This window comes from Chiloscyllium punctatum, unplaced genomic scaffold, assembly GCF_047496795.1.
Source record: "Chiloscyllium punctatum isolate Juve2018m unplaced genomic scaffold, sChiPun1.3 scaffold_218, whole genome shotgun sequence".
NCBI lineage: Eukaryota > Metazoa > Chordata > Chondrichthyes > Orectolobiformes > Hemiscylliidae > Chiloscyllium > Chiloscyllium punctatum.
In genome coordinates, this window is record NW_027309952.1 from 107895 (window position 1) to 127500 (window position 19606).

The window sequence follows — 19606 nt, forward strand, 5'->3', positions numbered from 1 at the left end:
TACAGAGTAAAGAACCCTCTGCACTGTCCCCATTAAACATTCCCAGGGACCGGGACAGCAGGGGGTTAGACACAGAGTAAAGAACCCTCTACATTGTCCCCATTAAACACTCCCAGGACAGGGACACCACGGGGTTAGACACAGAGTAAAGAACCCTCTACATTGTCCCCATTAAACACTCCCAGGGACCGGGACAGCACGGGGTTAGATACAGAGTAAAGAACCCTCTACATTGTCCCCATTAAACACTCCCAGGGACCGGGACAGCACGGGGTCAGATACAGAGTAAAGAACCCTCTACATTGTCCCCATTAAACACTCCCAGGACAGGGACACCACGGGGTTAGACACAGAGTAAAGAACCCTCCACATTGTCCCCATTAAACACTCCCAGGACAGGGACAGCACGGGGTTAGACACAGAGTAAAGAACCCTCTACATTGTCCCCATTAAACACTCCCAGGACAGGGACACCACGGGGTTAGACACAGAGTAAAGAACCCTCTACATTGTCCCCATTAAACAGTCCCAGGAAAGGGACATTACGGGATTAGACACAGAGTAAAGAACCCTCTACATTGTCCCCATTAAACACTCCCAGGGACCGGGACACCACGGGGTTAGATACAGAGTAAAGAACCCTCTACACTGTCCCCATTAAACATTCCCAGGACAGGGACAGCACGGGATTAGACACAGAGTAAAGAACCCTCGACATTGTCCCCATTAAACACTCCCAGGGACAGGGACAGCACGGGGTTAGACACAGAGTAAAGAATCCTCTACATTGTCCCCATTAAACACTCCCAGGACAGGGACGGCACGGGTTAGACACAGAGAAAAGAACCCTCTACATTGTCCCCATTAAACACTCGCAGGGACAGGGACAGCACGGGGTTAGACACAGAGTGAAGAACCCTCTACATTGTCCCCATTAAACACTCCCAGGACAGGGACACCACGGGGTTAGACACAGAGTAAAGAACCCTCTACATTGTCCCCATTAAACACTCCCAGGACACGGACACCATGGGGTTAGACACAGAGTAAAGAACCCTCTACATTGTCCCCATTAAACACTCCCAGGACAGGGACACCATGGGGTTAGACACAGAGTAAAGAACCCTCTACATTGTCCCCATTAAACACTCCCAGGACAGGGACACCACGGGGTTAGACACAGAGTAAAGAACCCTCTACACTGTCCCCATTAAACACTCCCAGGACAGGGACACCATGGGGTTAGACACAGAGTAAAGAACCCTCTACATTGTCCCCATTAAACACTCCCAGGACAGGGACACCACGGGGTTAGGTACAAAGGACAGTTTCCTCCACACTGTCCCACATCGAAGAACCGCAGTTCACGGACAGCATGGGGTCAGATACAGAGTAAAGTTCACTTTGCACTCTCCGCGCTAAACACTCCCAGGACAGGGACACCATGGGGTTAGACACAGAGTAAAGAACCTTCTACATTGTCCCCATTAAACACTCCCAGGACAGGAACACCATGGGGTTAGACACAAAGTAAAGAACCCTCTACATTGTCCCCATTAAACACTCCCAGGACAGGGACACCACGGGGTTAGACACAGAGTAAAGAACCCTCTTCATTGTCCCCATTAAACACTCCCAGGAAAGGAACACTACGGGGTTAGACACAGAGTAAAGAACCCTCTACATCGTCCCCATTAAACACTCCCAGGAAAGGGACACCACGGGGTTAGACACAGAGTAAAGAACCCTTTACATTGTCCCCATTAAACACTCCCAGGGACCGGGACAGCAGGGGGTTAGACACAGAGTAAAGAACCCTCAACATTGTCCCCATTAAACACTCCCAGGATAGGGACAGCATGGGGTTAGACACAGAGTAACGCTGCCTCTAACTCACCCCCATCAGACTCCCCAAGGACAGGGACAGCACATGGTGAGATACACATTGAAACATTGTTCTGTCATGTCCCACACCACATCCATTCAGGAACACCAGATGAACAGTGAGTGAAGCTCAGACAAGAAGAACTCACCATTTCTGAAATGCCTGAGGACACATCTGTACCCACACGGGGTCATGCAGCACGTGCCCCATCTGCCACAGTCGCTCTCATTTCTACATTCCCTGCCCAGAGTTGTGTTACACACATAGCTCAGTTGACTTGGGCTTGAGCACTCTCCGGGTCTCTCACCTGGAAACACAACATTCCGATATAAGACTCGACTTACACACGAGAGGGGAGACCGACAGGGATTCCACATCAGGGATATATTTGCTGTTTTCAGGAGTGCAACGGTCCGGGAAAAAGAATTGGAACAATGTACAGACTGGGGTCGACCACAGTCTAATCCCTGCAGTTTCGGGACTCTCTCACTCTGCTCCCTGTAGTCTTGGGACTCTCTCACTCTGCTCCCTGCAGTCTCGGGACTCTCTCACTCTGCTCCCTGCAGTCTCGGGACTCTCTCACTCTGATCCCCACAGTCTCGGGACTCTCTCACTCTGCTCCCTGCAGTCTCGGGACTCTCTCACTCTGCTCCATGCAGTCTCGGGACTCTCTCACTCTGCTCCCCACAGTCTCGGGACTCTCTCACTCTGCTCCCCACAGTCTCGGGACTCTCTCACTCTGCTCCCCACAGTCTCGGGACTCTCTCACTCTGCTCCCTGCAGTCTCGGGACTCTCTCAGTCTGCTCCCTGCAGTCTCGGGTCTCTCTCAGTCTGCTCCCTGCAGTCTCAGGACTCTCTCAGTCTGCTCCATACAGTCTCGGGACTCTCTCTGTCTGCTCCCTGCAGTCTCGGGACTCTCTCAGTCTGCTCCCTGCAGTCTCGGGACTCTCTCACTCTGCTCCCTGCAGTCTCGGGACTCTCTCACTCTGCTCCCTGCAGTCTCGGGACTCTCTCACTCTGCTCCCTGTAGTCTCGGGACTCTCTCACTCTGATCCCTGCAGTCTCGGGACTCTCTCACTCTGCTCCCTGCAGTCTCGGGACTCTCTCACTCTGCTCCCTGCAGTCTCGGGACTCTATCACTCTGCTCCCTGCAGTCTCGGGACTGTCTCACTCTGCTCCCTGCAGTCTCGGGACTCTCTCAGTCTGCTCCCTGCAGTCTCGGGACTCTCTCACTCTGCCCCCTGCAGTCTCGGGACTCTCTCAGTCTGCTCCCTGCAGTCTCGGGACTCTCTCACTCTGCTCCCTGCAGTCTCGGGACTCTCTCACTCTGCTCCCTGTAGTCTCGGGACTCTCTCACTCTGCTCCCTGCAGTCTCGGGACTCTCTCACTCTGCTCCCTGTAGTCTCGGGACTCTCTCACTCTGCTCCCTGCAGTCTCGGGACTCTCTCACTCTGGTCCCTGCAGTCTCGGGACTCTCTCACTCTGCTCCCTGCAGTCTCGGGACTCTCTCACTCTGCTCCCCACAGTCTCGGGACTCTCTCACTCTGGTCCCTGCAGTCTCGGGACTCTCTCACTCTGCTCCCTGCAGTCTCGGGACTCTCTCACTCTGCTCCCTGCAGTCTCGGGACTCTCTCACTCTGCTCCCTGCAGTCTCGGGACTCTCTCACTCTGCTCCCCGCAGCCTCGGGACTCTCTCAGTCTGTACCCTGCAGTCTCGGGACTCTCTCACTCTGCTCCCTGTAGTCTCGGGGCTCTCTCACTCTGCTCCCTGCAGTCTCGGGACTCTCTCACTCTGCTCCCTGCAGTCTCGGGACTCTCTCAGTCTACTCCCTGCAGTCTCGGGACTCTCTCAGTCTGCTCCCTGCAGTCTCGGGACTCTCTCAGTCTGCTCCCTGTAGTCTCGGGACTCTCTCACTCTGCTCCCCGCAGTCTCGGGACTCTCTCACTCTGATCCCTGCAGTCTCGGGACTCTCTCAGTCTGCTCCCTGCAGTCTCGGGACTCTCTCACTCTGCTCCCTGCAGTCTCGGGACTCTCTCAGTCTGCTCCCTGCAGTCTCGGGACTCTCTCAGTCTGCTCCCCACAGTCTCGGGACTCTCTCACTCTGCTCCCTGCAGTCTCGGGACTCTCTCAGTCTGCTCCCTGCAGTCTCGGGACTCTCTCACTCTGATCCCTGCAGTCTCGGGACTCTCTCACTCTGCTCCCCACAGTCTCGGGACTCTCTCACTCTGCTCCCTGCAGTCTCGGGACTCTCTCACTCTGCTCCCTGCAGTCTCGGGACTCTCTCACTCTGCTCCCTGCAGTCTCGGGACTCTCTCACTCTGCTCCCTGTAGTCTCGGGACTCTCTCACTCTGATCCCTGCAGTCTCGGGACTCTCTCACTCTGCTCCCTGCAGTCTCGGGACTCTCTCACTCTGCTCCCCACAGTCTCGGGACTCTCTCAGTCTGCTCCCTGCAGTCTCGGGACTCTATCACTCTGCTCCCTGCAGTCTCGGGACTGTCTCACTCTGCTCCCTGCAGTCTCGGGACTCTCTCAGTCTGCTCCCTGCAGTCTCGGGACTCTCTCACTCTGCCCCCTGCAGTCTCGGGACTCTCTCAGTCTGCTCCCTGCAGTCTCGGGACTCTCTCACTCTGCTCCCTGCAGTCTCGGGACTCTCTCACTCTGCTCCCTGTAGTCTCGGGACTCTCTCACTCTGCTCCCTGCAGTCTCGGGACTCTCTCACTCTGCTCCCTGTAGTCTCGGGACTCTCTCACTCTGCTCCCTGCAGTCTCGGGACTCTCTCACTCTGGTCCCTGCAGTCTCGGGACTCTCTCACTCTGCTCCCTGCAGTCTCGGGACTCTCTCACTCTGCTCCCCACAGTCTCGGGACTCTCTCACTCTGGTCCCTGCAGTCTCGGGACTCTCTCACTCTGCTCCCTGCAGTCTCGGGACTCTGTCACTCTGCTCCCTGCAGTCTCGGGACTCTCTCACTCTGCTCCCTGCAGTCTCGGGACTCTCTCACTCTGCTCCCCGCAGCCTCGGGACTCTCTCAGTCTGTACCCTGCAGTCTCGGGACTCTCTCACTCTGCTCCCTGTAGTCTCGGGGCTCTCTCACTCTGCTCCCTGCAGTCTCGGGACTCTCTCACTCTGCTCCCTGCAGTCTCGGGACTCTCTCAGTCTACTCCCTGCAGTCTCGGGACTCTCTCAGTCTGCTCCCTGCAGTCTCGGGACTCTCTCAGTCTGCTCCCTGTAGTCTCGGGACTCTCTCACTCTGCTCCCCGCAGTCTCGGGACTCTCTCACTCTGATCCCTGCAGTCTCGGGACTCTCTCAGTCTGCTCCCTGCAGTCTCGGGACTCTCTCACTCTGCTCCCTGCAGTCTCGGGACTCTCTCAGTCTGCTCCCTGCAGTCTCGGGACTCTCTCAGTCTGCTCCCCACAGTCTCGGGACTCTCTCACTCTGCTCCCTGCAGTCTCGGGACTCTCTCAGTCTGCTCCCTGCAGTCTCGGGACTCTCTCACTCTGATCCCTGCAGTCTCGGGACTCTCTCACTCTGCTCCCCACAGTCTCGGGACTCTCTCACTCTGCTCCCTGCAGTCTCGGGACTCTCTCAGTCTGCTCCCTGCAGTCTCGGGACTCTCTCACTCTGCTCCCTGTAGTCTCGGGACTCTCTCACTCTGCTCCCTGCAGTCTCGGGACTCTCTCACTCTGCTCCCTGCAGTCTCGGGTCTCTCTCACTCTGCTCCCTGCAGTCTCGGGACTCTCTCACTCTGCGCCCTGCAGTCTCGGGACTCTCTCACTCTGCTCCCTGCAGTCTCGGGACTCTCTCACTCTGCTCCCTGCAGTCTCGGGACTCTCTCACTCTGCTCCCTGCAGTCTCGGGACTCTCTCAGTCTGCTCCCTGCAGTCTCGGGACTCTCTCACTCTGGTCCCTGCAGTCTCGGGACTCTCTCACTCTGCTCCCTGCAGTCTTGGGACTCTCTCTCTGTCTGCTCCCTGCAGTCTCGGGACTCTCTCACTCTGCTCCCTGTAGTCTCGGGACTCCCTCAGTCTGCTCCCTGCAGTCTCGGGACTCTCTCAGTCTGCTCCCTGTAGTCTCGGGACTCTCTCAGTCTGCTCCCTGCAGTCTCGGGACTCTCTCAGTCTGCTCCCTGCAGTCTCGGGACTCTCTCACTCTGCTCCCTGCAGTCTCGGGACTCTCTCAGTCTGCTCCCTGCAGTCTCGGGACTCTCTCACTCTGCTCCCCACAGTCTCGGGACTCTCTCACTCTGCTCCCCGCAGTCTCGGGACTCTCTCACTCTGCTCCCTGTAGTCTCGGGACTCTCTCAGTCTGCTCCCTGCAGTCTCGGGACTCTCTCACTCTGCTCCCTGCAGTCTTGGGACTCTCTCACTCTGCTCCCCACAGTCTCGGGACTCTCTCACTCTGCTCCCTGCAGTCTCGGGACTCTCTCAGTCTGCTCCCTGCAGTCTCAGGACTCTCTCACTCTGCTCCCCACAGTCTCGGGACTCTCTCACTCTGCTCCCCACAGTCTCGGGACTCTCTCTGTCTGCTCCCTGCAGTCTCAGGACTCTCTCACTCTGCTCCCCACAGTCTCGGGACTCTCTCACTCTGCTCCCTGCAGTCTCGGGACTCTCTCAGTCTGCTCCCCGCAGTCTCGGGACTCTCTCAGTCTGCTCCCTGCAGTCTCGGGACTCTCTCACTCTGCTCCCTGCAGTCTCGGGACTCTCTCACTCTGCTCCCCACAGTCTCGGGACTCTCTCAGTCTGCTCCCTGTAGTCTCGGGACTCTCTCACTCTGCTCCCTGCAGTCTCGGGACTCTCTCACTCTGCTCCCTGCAGTCTCGGGACTCTCTCACTCTGCTCCCTGCAGTCTCGGGACTCTCTCTGTCTGCTCCCTGCAGTCTCGGGACTCTCTCACTCTGCTCCCTGCAGTCTCGGGACTCTCTCAGTCTGCTCTCCACAGTCTCGGGACTCTCTCACTCTGATCCCCACAGTCTCGGGACTCTCTCACTCTGCTCCCCACAGTCTCGGGACTCTCTCACTCTGCTCCCCACAGTCTCGGGACTCTCTCACTCTGCTCCCCACAGTCTCGGGACTCTCTCAGTCTGCTCCCTGCAGTCTCGGGACTCTCTCACTCTGCTCCCCACAGTCTCGGGACTCTCTCAGTCTGCTCCCTGCAGTCTCGGGACTCTCTCAGTCTGCTCCCTGCAGTCTCGGGACTCTCTCACTCTGCTCCCCGCAGTCTCGGGACTCTCTCACTCCGCTCCCTGCAGTCTCGGGACTCTCTCACTCTGCTCCCTGCAGTCTCGGGACTCTCTCACTCTGCTCCCCACAGTCTCGGGACTCTCTCAGTCTGCTCCCTGCAGTCTCGGGACTCTCTCACTCTGCTCCCTGTAGTCTCGGGACTCTCTCACTCTGCTCCCTGCAGTCTCGGGACTCTCTCAGTCTGCTCCCTGCAGTCTCGGGACTCTCTCACTCTGCTCCCTGCAGTCTCGGGACTCTCTCACTCTGCTCCCTGCAGTCTCGGGACTCTCTCACTCTGCTCCCCGCAGTCTCGGGACTCTCTCAGTCTGCTCCCTGCAGTCTCGGGACTCTCTCACTCTGCTCCCTGCAGTCTCGGGACTCTCTCAGTCTGCTCCCCACAGTCTCGGGACTCTCTCACTCTGCTCCCCGCAGTCTCGGGACTCTCTCACTCTGCTCCCTGCAGTCTCGGGACTCTCTCAGTCTGCTCCCTGCAGTCTCGGGACTCTCTCACTCTGCTCCCCGCAGTCTCGGGACTCTCTCACTCTGCTCCCCACAGTCTCGGGACTCTCTCACTCTGCTCCCCACAGTCTCGGGACTCTCTCACTCTGCTCCCCACAGTCTCGGGACTCTCTCACTCTGCTCCCCGCAGTCTCGGGACTCTCTCAGTCTGCTCCCTGCAGTCTCGGGACTCTCTCACTCTGCTCCCCACAGTCTCGGGACTCTCTCACTCTGCTCCCTGCAGTCTCGGGACTCTCTCACTCTGCTCCCCGCAGTCACGGGACTCTCTCAGTCTGCTCCCTGCAGTCTCGGGACTCTCTCTGTCTGCTCCCTGTAGTCTCGGGACTCTCTCACTCTGCTCCCTGCAGTCTCGGGACTCTCTCACTCTGCTCCCCACAGTCTCGGGACTCTCTCACTCTACTCCCTGCAGTCTCGGGACTCTCTCACTCTGCTCCCTGCAGTCTCGGGACTCTCTCACTCTGCTCCCCACAGTCTCGGGACTCTCTCACTCTACTCCCTGCAGTCTCGGGACTCTCTCACTCTGATCCCTGCAGTCTCGGGACTCTCTCACTCTGATCCCTGCAGTCTCGGGACTCTCTCACTCTGCTCCCTGCAGTCTCGGGACTCTCTCAGTCTGCTCCCTGCAGTCTCGGGACTCTCTCACTCTGCTCCCTGCAGTCTCGGGACTCTCTCTGTGGGCTCCCTGCAGTCTCGGGACTCTCTCACTCTGCTCCCTGCAGTCTCGGGACTCTCTCAGTCTGCTCCCCGCAGTCTCGGGACTCTCTCAGTCTGCTCCCTGCAGTCTCGGGACTCTCTCAGTCTGCTCCCCACAGTCTCGGGACTCTCTCAGTCTGCTCCCTGCAGTCTCGGGACTCTCTCAGTCTGCTCCCTGCAGTCTCGGGACTCTCTCACTCTGCACACTGCAGTCTCGGGACTCTCTCAGTCTGCTCCCTGCAGTCTCGGGACTCTCTCAGTCTGCTCCCTGCAGTCTCGGGACTCTCTCACTCTGCACCCTGCAGTCTCGGGACTCTCTCACTCTGCTCCCTGCCGTCTCGGGACTCTCTCAGTCTGCTCCCTGCAGTCTCGGGACTCTCTCACTCTGCTCCCTGCAGTCTCGGGACTCTCTCAGTCTACTCCCTGCAGTCTCGGGACTCTCTCTGTCTGCTCCCTGTAGTCTCGGGACTCTCTCACTCTGCTCCCTGCAGTCTCGGGACTCTCTCACTCTGCTCCCTGCAGTCTCGGGACTCTCTCACTCTGCTCCCTGCAGTCTCGGGACTCTCTCACTCTGCTCCCTGCCGTCTCGGGACTCTCTCACTCTGCTCCCTGCAGTCTCGGGACTCTCTCAGTCTACTCCCTGCAGTCTCGGGACTCTCTCACTCTGCTCCCTGCAGTCTCGGGACTCTCTCACTCTGCTCCCTGCAGTCTCGGGACTCTCTCACTCTGATCCCCACAGTCTCGGGACTCTCTCACTCTGCTCCCTGCAGTCTCGGGACTCTCTCACTCTGCTCCCTGCAGTCTCGGGACTCTCTCACTCTGCTCCCCACAGTCTCGGGACTCTCTCACTCTGCTCCCTGTAGTCTCGGGACTCTCTCACTCTGCTCCCTGCAGTCTCGGGACTCTCTCACTCTGCTCCCTGCAGTCTCGGGACTCTCTCAGTCTGCTCCCTGCAGTCTCGGGACTCTCTCTGTCTGCTCCCTGTAGTCTCGGGACTCTCTCACTCTGCTCCCTGCAGTCTCGGGACTCTCTCACTCTGCTCCCTGCCGTCTCGGGACTCTCTCAGTCTACTCCCTGCAGTCTCGGGACTCTCTCTGTCTGCTCCCTGCAGTCTCGGGACTCTCTCACTCTGCTCCCTGCAGTCTCGGGACTCTCTCACTCTGCTCCCTGCAGTCTCGGGACTCTCTCAGTCTACTCCCTGCAGTCTCGGGACTCTCTCACTCTGCTCCCTGTAGTCTCGGGACTCTCTCACTCTGCTCCCTGTAGTCTCGGGACTCTCTCACTCTGCTCCCTGCAGTCTCGGGACTCTCTCACTCTGCTCCCTGCAGTCTCGGGACTCTCTCAGTCTGCTCCCTGCAGTCTCGGGACTCTCTCACTCTGCTCCCTGTAGTCTCGGGACTCTCTCACTCTGCTCCCTGCAGTCTCGGGACTCTCTCAGTCTGCTCCCTGCAGTCTCGGGACTCTCTCAGTCTGCTCCCTGCCGTCTCGGGACTCTCTCACTCTGCTCCCTGCAGTCTCGGGACTCTCTCACTCTGCTCCCTGCCGTCTCGGGACTCTCTCAGTCTACTCCCTGCAGTCTCGGGACTCTCTCTGTCTGCTCCCTGCAGTCTCGGGACTCTCTCAGTCTGCTCCCTGCAGTCTCGGGACTCTCTCAGTCTACTCCCTGCAGTCTCGGGACTCTCTCACTCTGCTCCCTGTAGTCTCGGGACTCTCTCACTCTGCTCCCTGTAGTCTCGGGACTCTCTCACTCTGCTCCCTGCAGTCTCGGGACTCTCTCAGTCTGCTCCCTGCAGTCTCGGGACTCTCTCTGTCTGCTCCCTGCAGTCTCGGGACTCTCTCACTCTGCTCCCTGTAGTCTCGGGACTCTCTCACTCTGCTCCCTGTAGTCTCGGGACTCTCTCACTCTGCTCCCTGCAGTCTCGGGACTCTCTCAGTCTGCTCCCTGCAGTCTCGGGACTCTCTCAGTCTGCGCCCTGCAGTCTCGGGACTCTCTCAGTCTGCTCCCTGCAGTCTCGGGACTCTCTCACTCTGCTCCCTGCAGTCTCGGGACTCTCTCACTCTGCTCCCCACAGTCTCGGGACTCTCTCAGTCTGCTCCCTGCAGTCTCGGGACTCTCTCAGTCTGCTCCCTGCAGTCTCGGGACTCTCTCAGTCTGCTCCCTGCAGTCTCGGGACTCTCTCAGTCTGCTCCCTGCAGTCTCGGGACTCTCTCACTCTGCTCCCTGCAGTCTCGGGACTCTCTCAGTCTGTACCCTGCCGTCTCCGTTGTGCTGAACTATCTTGCCCCAGACCATTCCCCTGCTGACACTCTGTCAGACCCTAATCCTTACCTTGCCTGAATGAGGAGACACATTTCTTGCCACATCCAATCTCGCAGCACTGTTCATAGGAAGGACAATCATCATCATCCTCACAAGATCGAGTCCTGTTTTTCTTGCAGTGAAAAGACACACGGGAATGTTCTGGGCATTTCTTTCGCAAAACTGAAGGAGAGAATAAGGTTTCACTTGGTCAATTTGTTTACATACAGTGTAATGTTTCCATTGTCCTCTATCAAACACTCCCACGACACGGACAGTGGTATTAGATACAGAGTCATGGTTCCTCTACAGCGCCGACTCATCAAACACTACCAGGATAGAAACACCATGCTCATAGGTACAGTGTAAAGCTGACTCTACACTGCTCACATTGGTCCTCTTCAGCACATTCGGGATTATCACACAAACCTGTGGGAGGCACCGCGGTGATGGATACTCACATTTACTGATGAATGTTGGGACACATTTCCCACCGCAGCCCTTGGCCAGGCAGCACCTCTGCCACACGTCGCATTGCGTGTCGTTCTTGCAGTCTTTTCCCAGGGTCGTGTTGCACAACATCGTCAGCCTCCTTGCAATGGGACAGGTTCCGTTCTCTGTGAAGACAAACACAGGGAGATGGGGGACAGAATCAGACAACAAATCACTTGTGACTGTGGAATTAACAGATAAACACCCCACTCTCCCATCTCACTGACAGAATGGAGCCCAGTGCCTTGTGAAGGAAGCTGGGAATTGGAGAGAGGGTGGGACAACTCAGCCTTCACAACACTACTCCATGATCTGCCGCAGTATTCCAGACAGCTCACACACAATTCCTCTCTCGTGGCCTACAGTGGGAACAGAGAACGGGCTGAGGAGAGACAGACGACTTAACTGTGATGGAACAGAGGCATCAGACAGACCACAACATCCAAACAGGGAGTACTCATATTCCTGGAGAGTAGGATACTGTGTGGTTTGCACAACAATCCCTCCCTAACCCAGGGACAGGGATCGGGAACAGGATCCCTGTCTGTGTCACACCACAATCCCTCCCTAATCCAGGGACAGGGATCGGGAACAGGATCCCTGTCTGTTTCACACCACAATCCCTCCCTAACACAGGGACAGGGATTGGGAACAGGATCCCGGTCTGTGTCACACCAAAATCCCTCCCTAACCCAGGGACAGGGATCGGGAACAGGATCCCTGTCTGTGTCACACCACAATCCCTCCCTAACCCAGGGACAGGGATCGGGAACAGGATCCCTGTCTGTGTCGCACCACAATCCCTCCCTAATCCAGGGACAGGGATCGGGAACAGGATCCCTGTCTGTGTCGCACCACAATCCCTCCCTAACCCAGGGACAGGGATCGGGAACAGGATCCCTGTCTGTGTCACACCACAATCCCTCCCTAACCCAGGGACAGGGATCGGGAACAGGATCCCTGTCTGTGTCACACCACAATCCCTCCCTAACCCAGGGACAGGGATCGGGAACAGGATCCCTGTCTGTGTCACACCACAATCCCTCCCTAACCCAGGGACAGGGATCGGGAACAGGATCCCTGTCTGTGTCAAACCACAATCCCTCCCTAACCCAGGGACAGGGATCGGGAACAGGATCCCTGTCTGTGTAACACCACAATCCCTCCCTAACCCAGGGACAGGGATCGGGAACAGGATCCCTGTCTGTGTCAAACCACAATCCCTCCCTAACCCAGGGACAGGGATCGGGAGCATGATCCCTGTCTGTGTAACACCACAATCCCTCCCTAAACCAGGGACAGGGATCGGGAACAGGATCCCAGTCTGTGTCACACCACAATCCCTCCCTAACCCAGGGACAGGGATCGGGAAGAGGATCCCTGTCTGTGTCACACCACAATCCTGCCCTAACACAGGGACAGAGATCGGGAACAGGATCCCTGTCTGTGTCACACCACAATCCCTCCCTAACCCAGGGACAGGGATCGGGAACAGGATCCCTGTCTGTTTCACACCACAATCCCTCCTTAACCCAGGGACAGGGATCGGGAACAGGATCCCTGTCTGTGTCACACCACAATCCCTCCCTAACCCAGGGACAGGGATCGGGAACAGGATCCCTGTCTGTTTCACACCACAATCCCTCCCTAACACAGGGACAGGGATCGGGAACAGGATCCCAGTCTGTTTCACAACACAATCCCTCCCTAATCCAGGGACAGGGATCGGGAACAGGATCCCTGTCTGTGTCACACCACAATCCTGCCCTAACACAGGGACAGAGATCGGGAACAGGATCCCTGTCTGTGTCACACCACAATCCCTCCCTAACCCAGGGACAGGGATCGGGAACAGGATCCCTGTCTGTTTCACACCACAATCCCTCCCTAACCCAGGGACAGGGATTGGGAACAGGATCCCAGTCTGTGTCACACCACGATCCCTCCCTAACACAGGGACAGGGATCGGGAACAGGATCCCTGTCTGTGTCACACCACGATCCATCCCTTACCAGGTACAGGGATTAGAAGCGGGGTCCTGTTCTGCCGAGCCCCTATCCCTCGCTAACCTGGGAGGAGGGATCAGAGCCGGGATTCCAGGATGGCCTTGGGGAATCTGTACTCCCTGGATACTGTCTATGTCCGGCACATTGGATGTGTTTCCCTCTCTCACACACTCTCTCTCTCTGTCTCTCTCTCTCTTTCTCACCTCCTGTGAAACACTTTGGGATGCATTTCTTCCCACAGCCAGCATCACAACACGAGTGGTATCCATCACAGTCCCCGTTGTCATTACAGGAACGCCCGGTGCTGATCTGACAGAACATGGAGAGGGTGTCCTCCTCTGGGCACTGGTCAGCAGGCTCTGTCAATGGGAAGGTAGGACAGACACAGTTACAGAGTCCCACACAGGGCCCTTCACATACTCCTTCACACCTTCCCCATCTGTTCCCCACCCTCCCCCCATTCCCAAACCAGGGAATGCTCATTCTACTGCCCACCCTCTGCAATAACCCTCTCACTTACTGTTGCTTCCCTCTTTCCCTCCAACTGCTCTCCTCCTCTGACAGCATCACTTTCCCCTTTCCATGGTGATAAACTCCTGAAAACGTTTTATCTCTTGGGTTTTCACATCCCTTTATCCCCTACCAGTTCCTCAATCTGTCAAGGTGCCTCCTCAACATCGCTCCTGTACCTGCCTCCACCACCCCCCGTGACAGCACTTTCCACATACTAACCACCCTGTGTGTTAAACAAACCTGCCTCCCACGGTCTCCCCTTTTACCCCAAATCTGTGCTCCTATAGTCATTGACATTTCTGTCCTGGGAAAGTAAAACTGACCAGGCGATACATTCGGTTTGTAAGTGAGGAACCTTCTATCAGGTCGACTCTCATCCTTTCCATGTTCACGTGAAAACAAACCAGGCTTATTCGATCTCCCAAAACGCATCACCTCACATTTGCTCAGATTACACTCCATCTCTTCACCCAATCCTCTGGTCTATCTCCATCCTGCTCTGTCCTCGGGCAATCCTCCTTCGTATCCACAGCTACCCCTAACCTGCGTGACGATCACGAACATATTCATCGGGGGGGCCACCTTCATTCTCCTCCTATATATCTGATAAATGGCAAGGGGGTCACAGCACAAATCCCTGTGGGACACCACCGATCACGGTTCTCCAGTCCCTTTCACTGCTACTCTCTGTGCTTCTGTCACTAAGCCAGTTGTGGATCCATCTTACCAGCTCACTGTGTGTGGATCCCGTGTATATTCACCTTCTGTTCTGGCCTACCATGAGAGACCTTGTCAAAGGCCTTGTTACAATCCCTATCGACAACACCCACTGACCTGCCCTCACCAATCACCTTTCTCACTTTCTCAAAAATACAGGCTCAGTCAAGCTTGGGAGACACAGCCGTCCCTGTACAAAGCTACCTTTCCTGTTGCTAACAAGGCTATGTTTATCCCGGAATGCTGGAGTGGGACTTACAGCCCGGTGTCCACACTACAGCGGGTCTAGCCAGACAAAGCCCTGCCCTCCCATGCAAAGGAGACCCTGTCACTGAATGTGGGGGGATTATTGGTCCTCTGACCTGCTGGGGTAGCGTAGGTTCGGGGTGAGAGGGGCTTACTTCTCGCAAACCACTGTGACACACATCGAGGTCCACACTCCGTCTTACAGCACGATGCCCAGTGACCACAGGAATCGTCTCCATCGCAGGGAGCGGTGAAGTTCATCCGACAGACATAATGCAGTCTGGTCGTGTCCGGACATGTGGATCCTTGGCCTTTAGGAGACACTGAGAGAGAGAGAAAAACAGCTTTCACCACAACTGCTGATCCAACAGAGACCCTTCCCTGGGAAACATCTCTCACAGACAGCAGAGAACTGGAGCTAGAGGGGGTGGCAGAGATAGGGAGAGGTTCAGGGGGGTTACAGACATAGGGAGGGGCTGTAGGGGGGTTAGATAGGGAGGGGGTGTAGGGGGTTACAGAGATAGGGAGGGGGTGTAGGGGGGTTACAGAGATAGGGAGGGGGTGTAGGGGGGTTACAGAGATAGGGAGGGGGTGTAGGGGGTTACAGAGACAGGGAGGGGGTGTAGGGGGTTACAGAGATAGGGAGGGGGTGTAGGGGATTACAGAGATAGGGAGGGGGTGTAGGGGATTACAGAGATAGGGAGGGGCTGTAGGGGGGTTACAGAGATAGGGAGGGGGTGTAGGGGGGTTACAGAGATAGGGCGGGGGGTGTAGGGGGGATACAGAGACAGGGAGGGGGTGTAGGGGGGTTACAGAGATAGGGAGGGGGGTGAAGGGGGGTTACAGAGATAGGGAGGGGGTGTAGGGGGTTACAGAGATAGGGAGGGGGTGGAGGGGGTTACAGAGATAGGGAGGGGGTGTAGGGGGGTTACAGAGACAGGGAGTGGGTGTAGGGGGGGTTACAGAGATAGGGAGGGGGTGTAGGGGGTTACAGAGATAGGGAGGGGGTGTAGGGGGGTTACAGAGATAGGGAGGGGGGTGTAGGGGAGTTACAGAGATAGGGAGAGGGTGTAGGGGGGTTACAGAGATAGGGAGGGGGGTGTAGGGGGGGTTACAGAGATAGGGAGGGGGGTGTAGGGGGTTACAGAGATAGGGAGGGGGTGTAGGGGGTTACAGAGATAGGGAGGGGTTGTAGGGGGGTTACAGAGATAGGGAGGGGGGTGAAGGGGGGTTACAGAGATAGGGAGGGGGTGTAGGGGGTTACAGAGATAGGGAGGGGGTGTAGGGGGGTTACAGAGATAGGGAGGGGGTGGAGGGGGTTACAGAGATAGGGAGAGGTTCAGGGGGCTTACAGAGATAGGGAGGGGGGTGTAGGGGGGTTACAGAGATAGGGAGGGGGGTGTAGGGGGGTTACAGAGATAGGGAGGGGGTGTAGGGGGTTACAGAGATAGGGAGGGGGTGTAGGGGGGTTACAGAGACAGGGAGTGGGTGTAGGGGGGTTACAGAGATAGGGAGGGGCTGTAGGGGGGTTACAGAGATAGGGAGGGGCTGTAGGGGGGTTACAGAGATAGGGATTTGGTTACACAGATAGGGAGGGGGTGTAGGGGGTTAGAGATATAGGGAGCGGGTGTAGGGGGGTTACAGAGATAGGGAGGGGGTGTAGGGGGGTTACAGAGATAACGAGGGGGTGTAGGGGGGTTACAGAGACAGGGAGGGGGTGTAGGGGGTTACAGAGATAGGGAGGGGTGTAGGGGGATTACAGAGATAGGGATGGGGTGTAGGGGGGTTACAGAGATAGGGAGGGGGTGTAGGGGGGTTACAGAGATAGGGGGAGGTGCAGGGGGGTGTTACAGAGATAGGGAGGGGGTGTGGGGCTGGAGGGGCTTACAGAGATAGGGTGGGGGTTTAGGGGGTTACAGAGACAGGGAGGGGGTGTCGGGGGTTACAGAGACAGGGAGGGGGTGTGGGGCTGGAGGAGGTTACAGAGATAGGGAGGGGGTGTAGGGGGGGTTACAGAGACAGGGAGGGGGTGTAGGGGGTTACAGAGACAGGGAGGGGGTGTGGGGCTGGAGGGGGTTACAGAGATCGGGAGGGCTGTTGGGGCTGGATGAGGTGACAGAGATCGGTTTGGGGTTTAGGGGGCTGGCCAAGATTATGGAGATCGAGAGGGGTGTGCAGGAGTTCCCAGAATAAGCGAATGGTGCTGATCACGAGGTGGTGACACAGTTGTCCAGGTCTGGATTTGAAGACAATAATGGGGTGTGTACAGCAGGAGGCCGTATTGCACAGCGTGCCATTGGGTGTTCCCAATCCTACATGGTGGTGTGTGAACCAGACTCAGGATTTGACACTCAGGGTTGGATGGGGGAACAGAGATCAGAGAGACTACAGTGGTTCACGATGAGCTGAACACCATGGAAGATGGGAATGGTGAGGTTCGTCAGGAGAGGAATGTGAGAATTGAGTCTGAGACAGACAGCTCTCTCCCACCCAGATACAGTGACATGGCTCTGAGGGGATCTTTCCTCCTTACCTCCAGGCTTGAAGCTCATGACACATCTCCTCCCACATCCAGTCTCACAACACTTTTGCCAGATATCACAGTCGTCATCAGTGGAACATTGAGATCCCAGTTTCATCTGACAAATGGGCTGGAGACGAGATTCTGCTGGACATTCAAAGGCCTCCTCTGTGGGGAAAGCATAACTCTGAGCTCAAACTAAACTGCTGCTGGACAGGGTTAACAGTTCACAACATCAAGGACGAGGAACACAAGGAGACCATTCAGATCACCTGGACTGCCCCAATCGCTCAATAAGATCATTGCTGATCCACTACAAGGACTGTACTTTCTTCTCATCTCCCCGCACACCCACATTCTTTTTACATCTCACGCTCATACAAACCACTTTGCTCTCCACCACACACAGTGAAGACTCTCCACTAGATCACAAATACAGGCACGCTCTCAACTCTCCCTCAAATACAGGGACGCTCTCTCCCCACTCACACAGGGACCACTCTCCTCTCTCACACACAGGGACCACTCTCCTCTCACACACACAGGGACCACTCTCCTCTCACACACACAGGGACCACTCTCCTCTCACACACACAGGGACCACTCTCCTCTCACACACACAGGGACCACTCTCCTCTCACACACACAGGGACTACTCTCCTCTCACACACACAGGGACCACTCTCCTCTCACACACACACAGGGACCACTCTCTTCTCACACACACACAGGGACCACTCTCCTCTCACACACACACAGGGACCACTCTCCTCTCACACACACACAGGGACCACTCTCCTCTCACACACACAGGGACCACTCTCCTCTCACACACACAGGGACCACTCTCCTCTCTCACACACAGGGACCACTCTCCTCACACACACACAGGGACCACTCTCCTCTCTCACACACAGGGACCACTCTCCTCTCACACACACACAGGGACCACTCTCCTCTCACACACACAGGGACCACTCTCCTCTCACACACACACAGGGACCACTCTCCTCTCTCACACACACAGGGACCACTGTCCTCACACACACACACAGGGACCACTCTCCTCACACACACACAGGGACCACCCTCCTCTCACACACACAGGGACCACTCTCCTCTCACACACACAGGGACCACTCTCCTCTCACACACACACAGGGACCACTCTCCTCTCACACACACAGGGACCACTCTCCTCACACACACACAGGGACCACTATCCTCACACACACACACACAGGGACCACTCTCCTCTCACACACACACACAGGGACCACTCTCCTCTCACACACACAGGGACCACTCTCCTCTCACACACACAGGGACCACTCTCCTCTCTCACACACAGGGACCACTCTCCTCTCTCACACACACAGGGACCACTCTCCACTCACACACACACAGGGACCACTCTCCTCTCACACACACAGGGACCACTCTCCTCTCACACACACACAGGGACCACTCTCCTCTCACACACACAGGGACCACTCTCCTCTCACACACACAGGGACCACTCTCCTCTCTCACACACAGGGACCACTCTCCTCTCACACACACAGGGACCACTCTCCTCTCACACACACAGGGACCACTCTCCTCTCTCACACACACAGGGACCACTCTCCTCTCACACACACACAGGGACCACTCTCCTCTCACACACACACAGGGACCACTCTCCTCTCACACACACAGGGACCACTCTCCTCTCACACACACACAGGGACCACTCTCCTCTCACACACACAGGGACCACTCTCCTCTCTCACACACACAGGGACCACTCTCCTCTCACACACACAGGGACTACTCTCCTCTCACACACACAGGGACCACTCTCCTCTCACACACACAGGGACCACTCTCCTCTCACACACACACAGGGACCACTCTCCTCTCTCACACACACACAGGGACCACTCTCCTCTCACACACACACACAGGGACCACTCTCCTCTCACACACACAGGGACCACTCTCCTCACACACACACAGGGACCACTCTCCTCTCACACACACAGGGACCACTCTCCTCTCACACACACAGGGACCACTCTCCTCTCTCACACACACACAGGGACCACTCTCCTCTCACACACATAGGGACCACTCTCCTCACACACACACAGGGACCACTCTCCTCTCACACACACAGGGACCACTCTCCTCTCTCACATACACACAAGGACCACCCTCCTCTCCCTCACACACAGGGAGCTAACCCCTCTCCTTCACAGAACTACACCTCTCTTGTACACTCTCCTTTCTGTGAGATGAGTTCTCCCTCTCTCACCTCGCCTCTTGACCCCATAGATGCAGCGTTTGCCGCAGTCACCGACGTTACAGCACTGCTTCCACCTTGCGCAGTCCTCGTCTCCCTCACACTCCTCGGCATCGTCCCGGTCACAGATATCTCGCGTCTTTAATGGTTTGGGACACTCTGCTTCTCGCTTTCCTGTTTTCGGGTCAAATCAGAATTCAGTGAAAGG

At 56.8% G+C, this 19606-nt stretch overlaps 1 protein-coding gene across 1 annotated transcript in view; it reads right to left on the reverse strand.

The window, feature by feature from the left end:
* The window catches only part of LOC140472017 (uncharacterized), a 153146-nt gene that overhangs the window by 95408 nt on the left and 38132 nt on the right, over window positions 1-19606 (reverse strand). The window contains exons 18-24 of the mRNA XM_072567457.1: window positions 19411-19572; window positions 17124-17279; window positions 14746-14913; window positions 13318-13473; window positions 11078-11233; window positions 10647-10799; window positions 2034-2192 (exon numbers count right to left, since the gene is read on the reverse strand). Of these exons, the coding sequence (XP_072423558.1) occupies window positions 2034-2192; window positions 10647-10799; window positions 11078-11233; window positions 13318-13473; window positions 14746-14913; window positions 17124-17279; window positions 19411-19572 (1110 nt within the window). The remainder of the gene's footprint in view (window positions 1-2033; window positions 2193-10646; window positions 10800-11077; window positions 11234-13317; window positions 13474-14745; window positions 14914-17123; window positions 17280-19410; window positions 19573-19606) is intronic.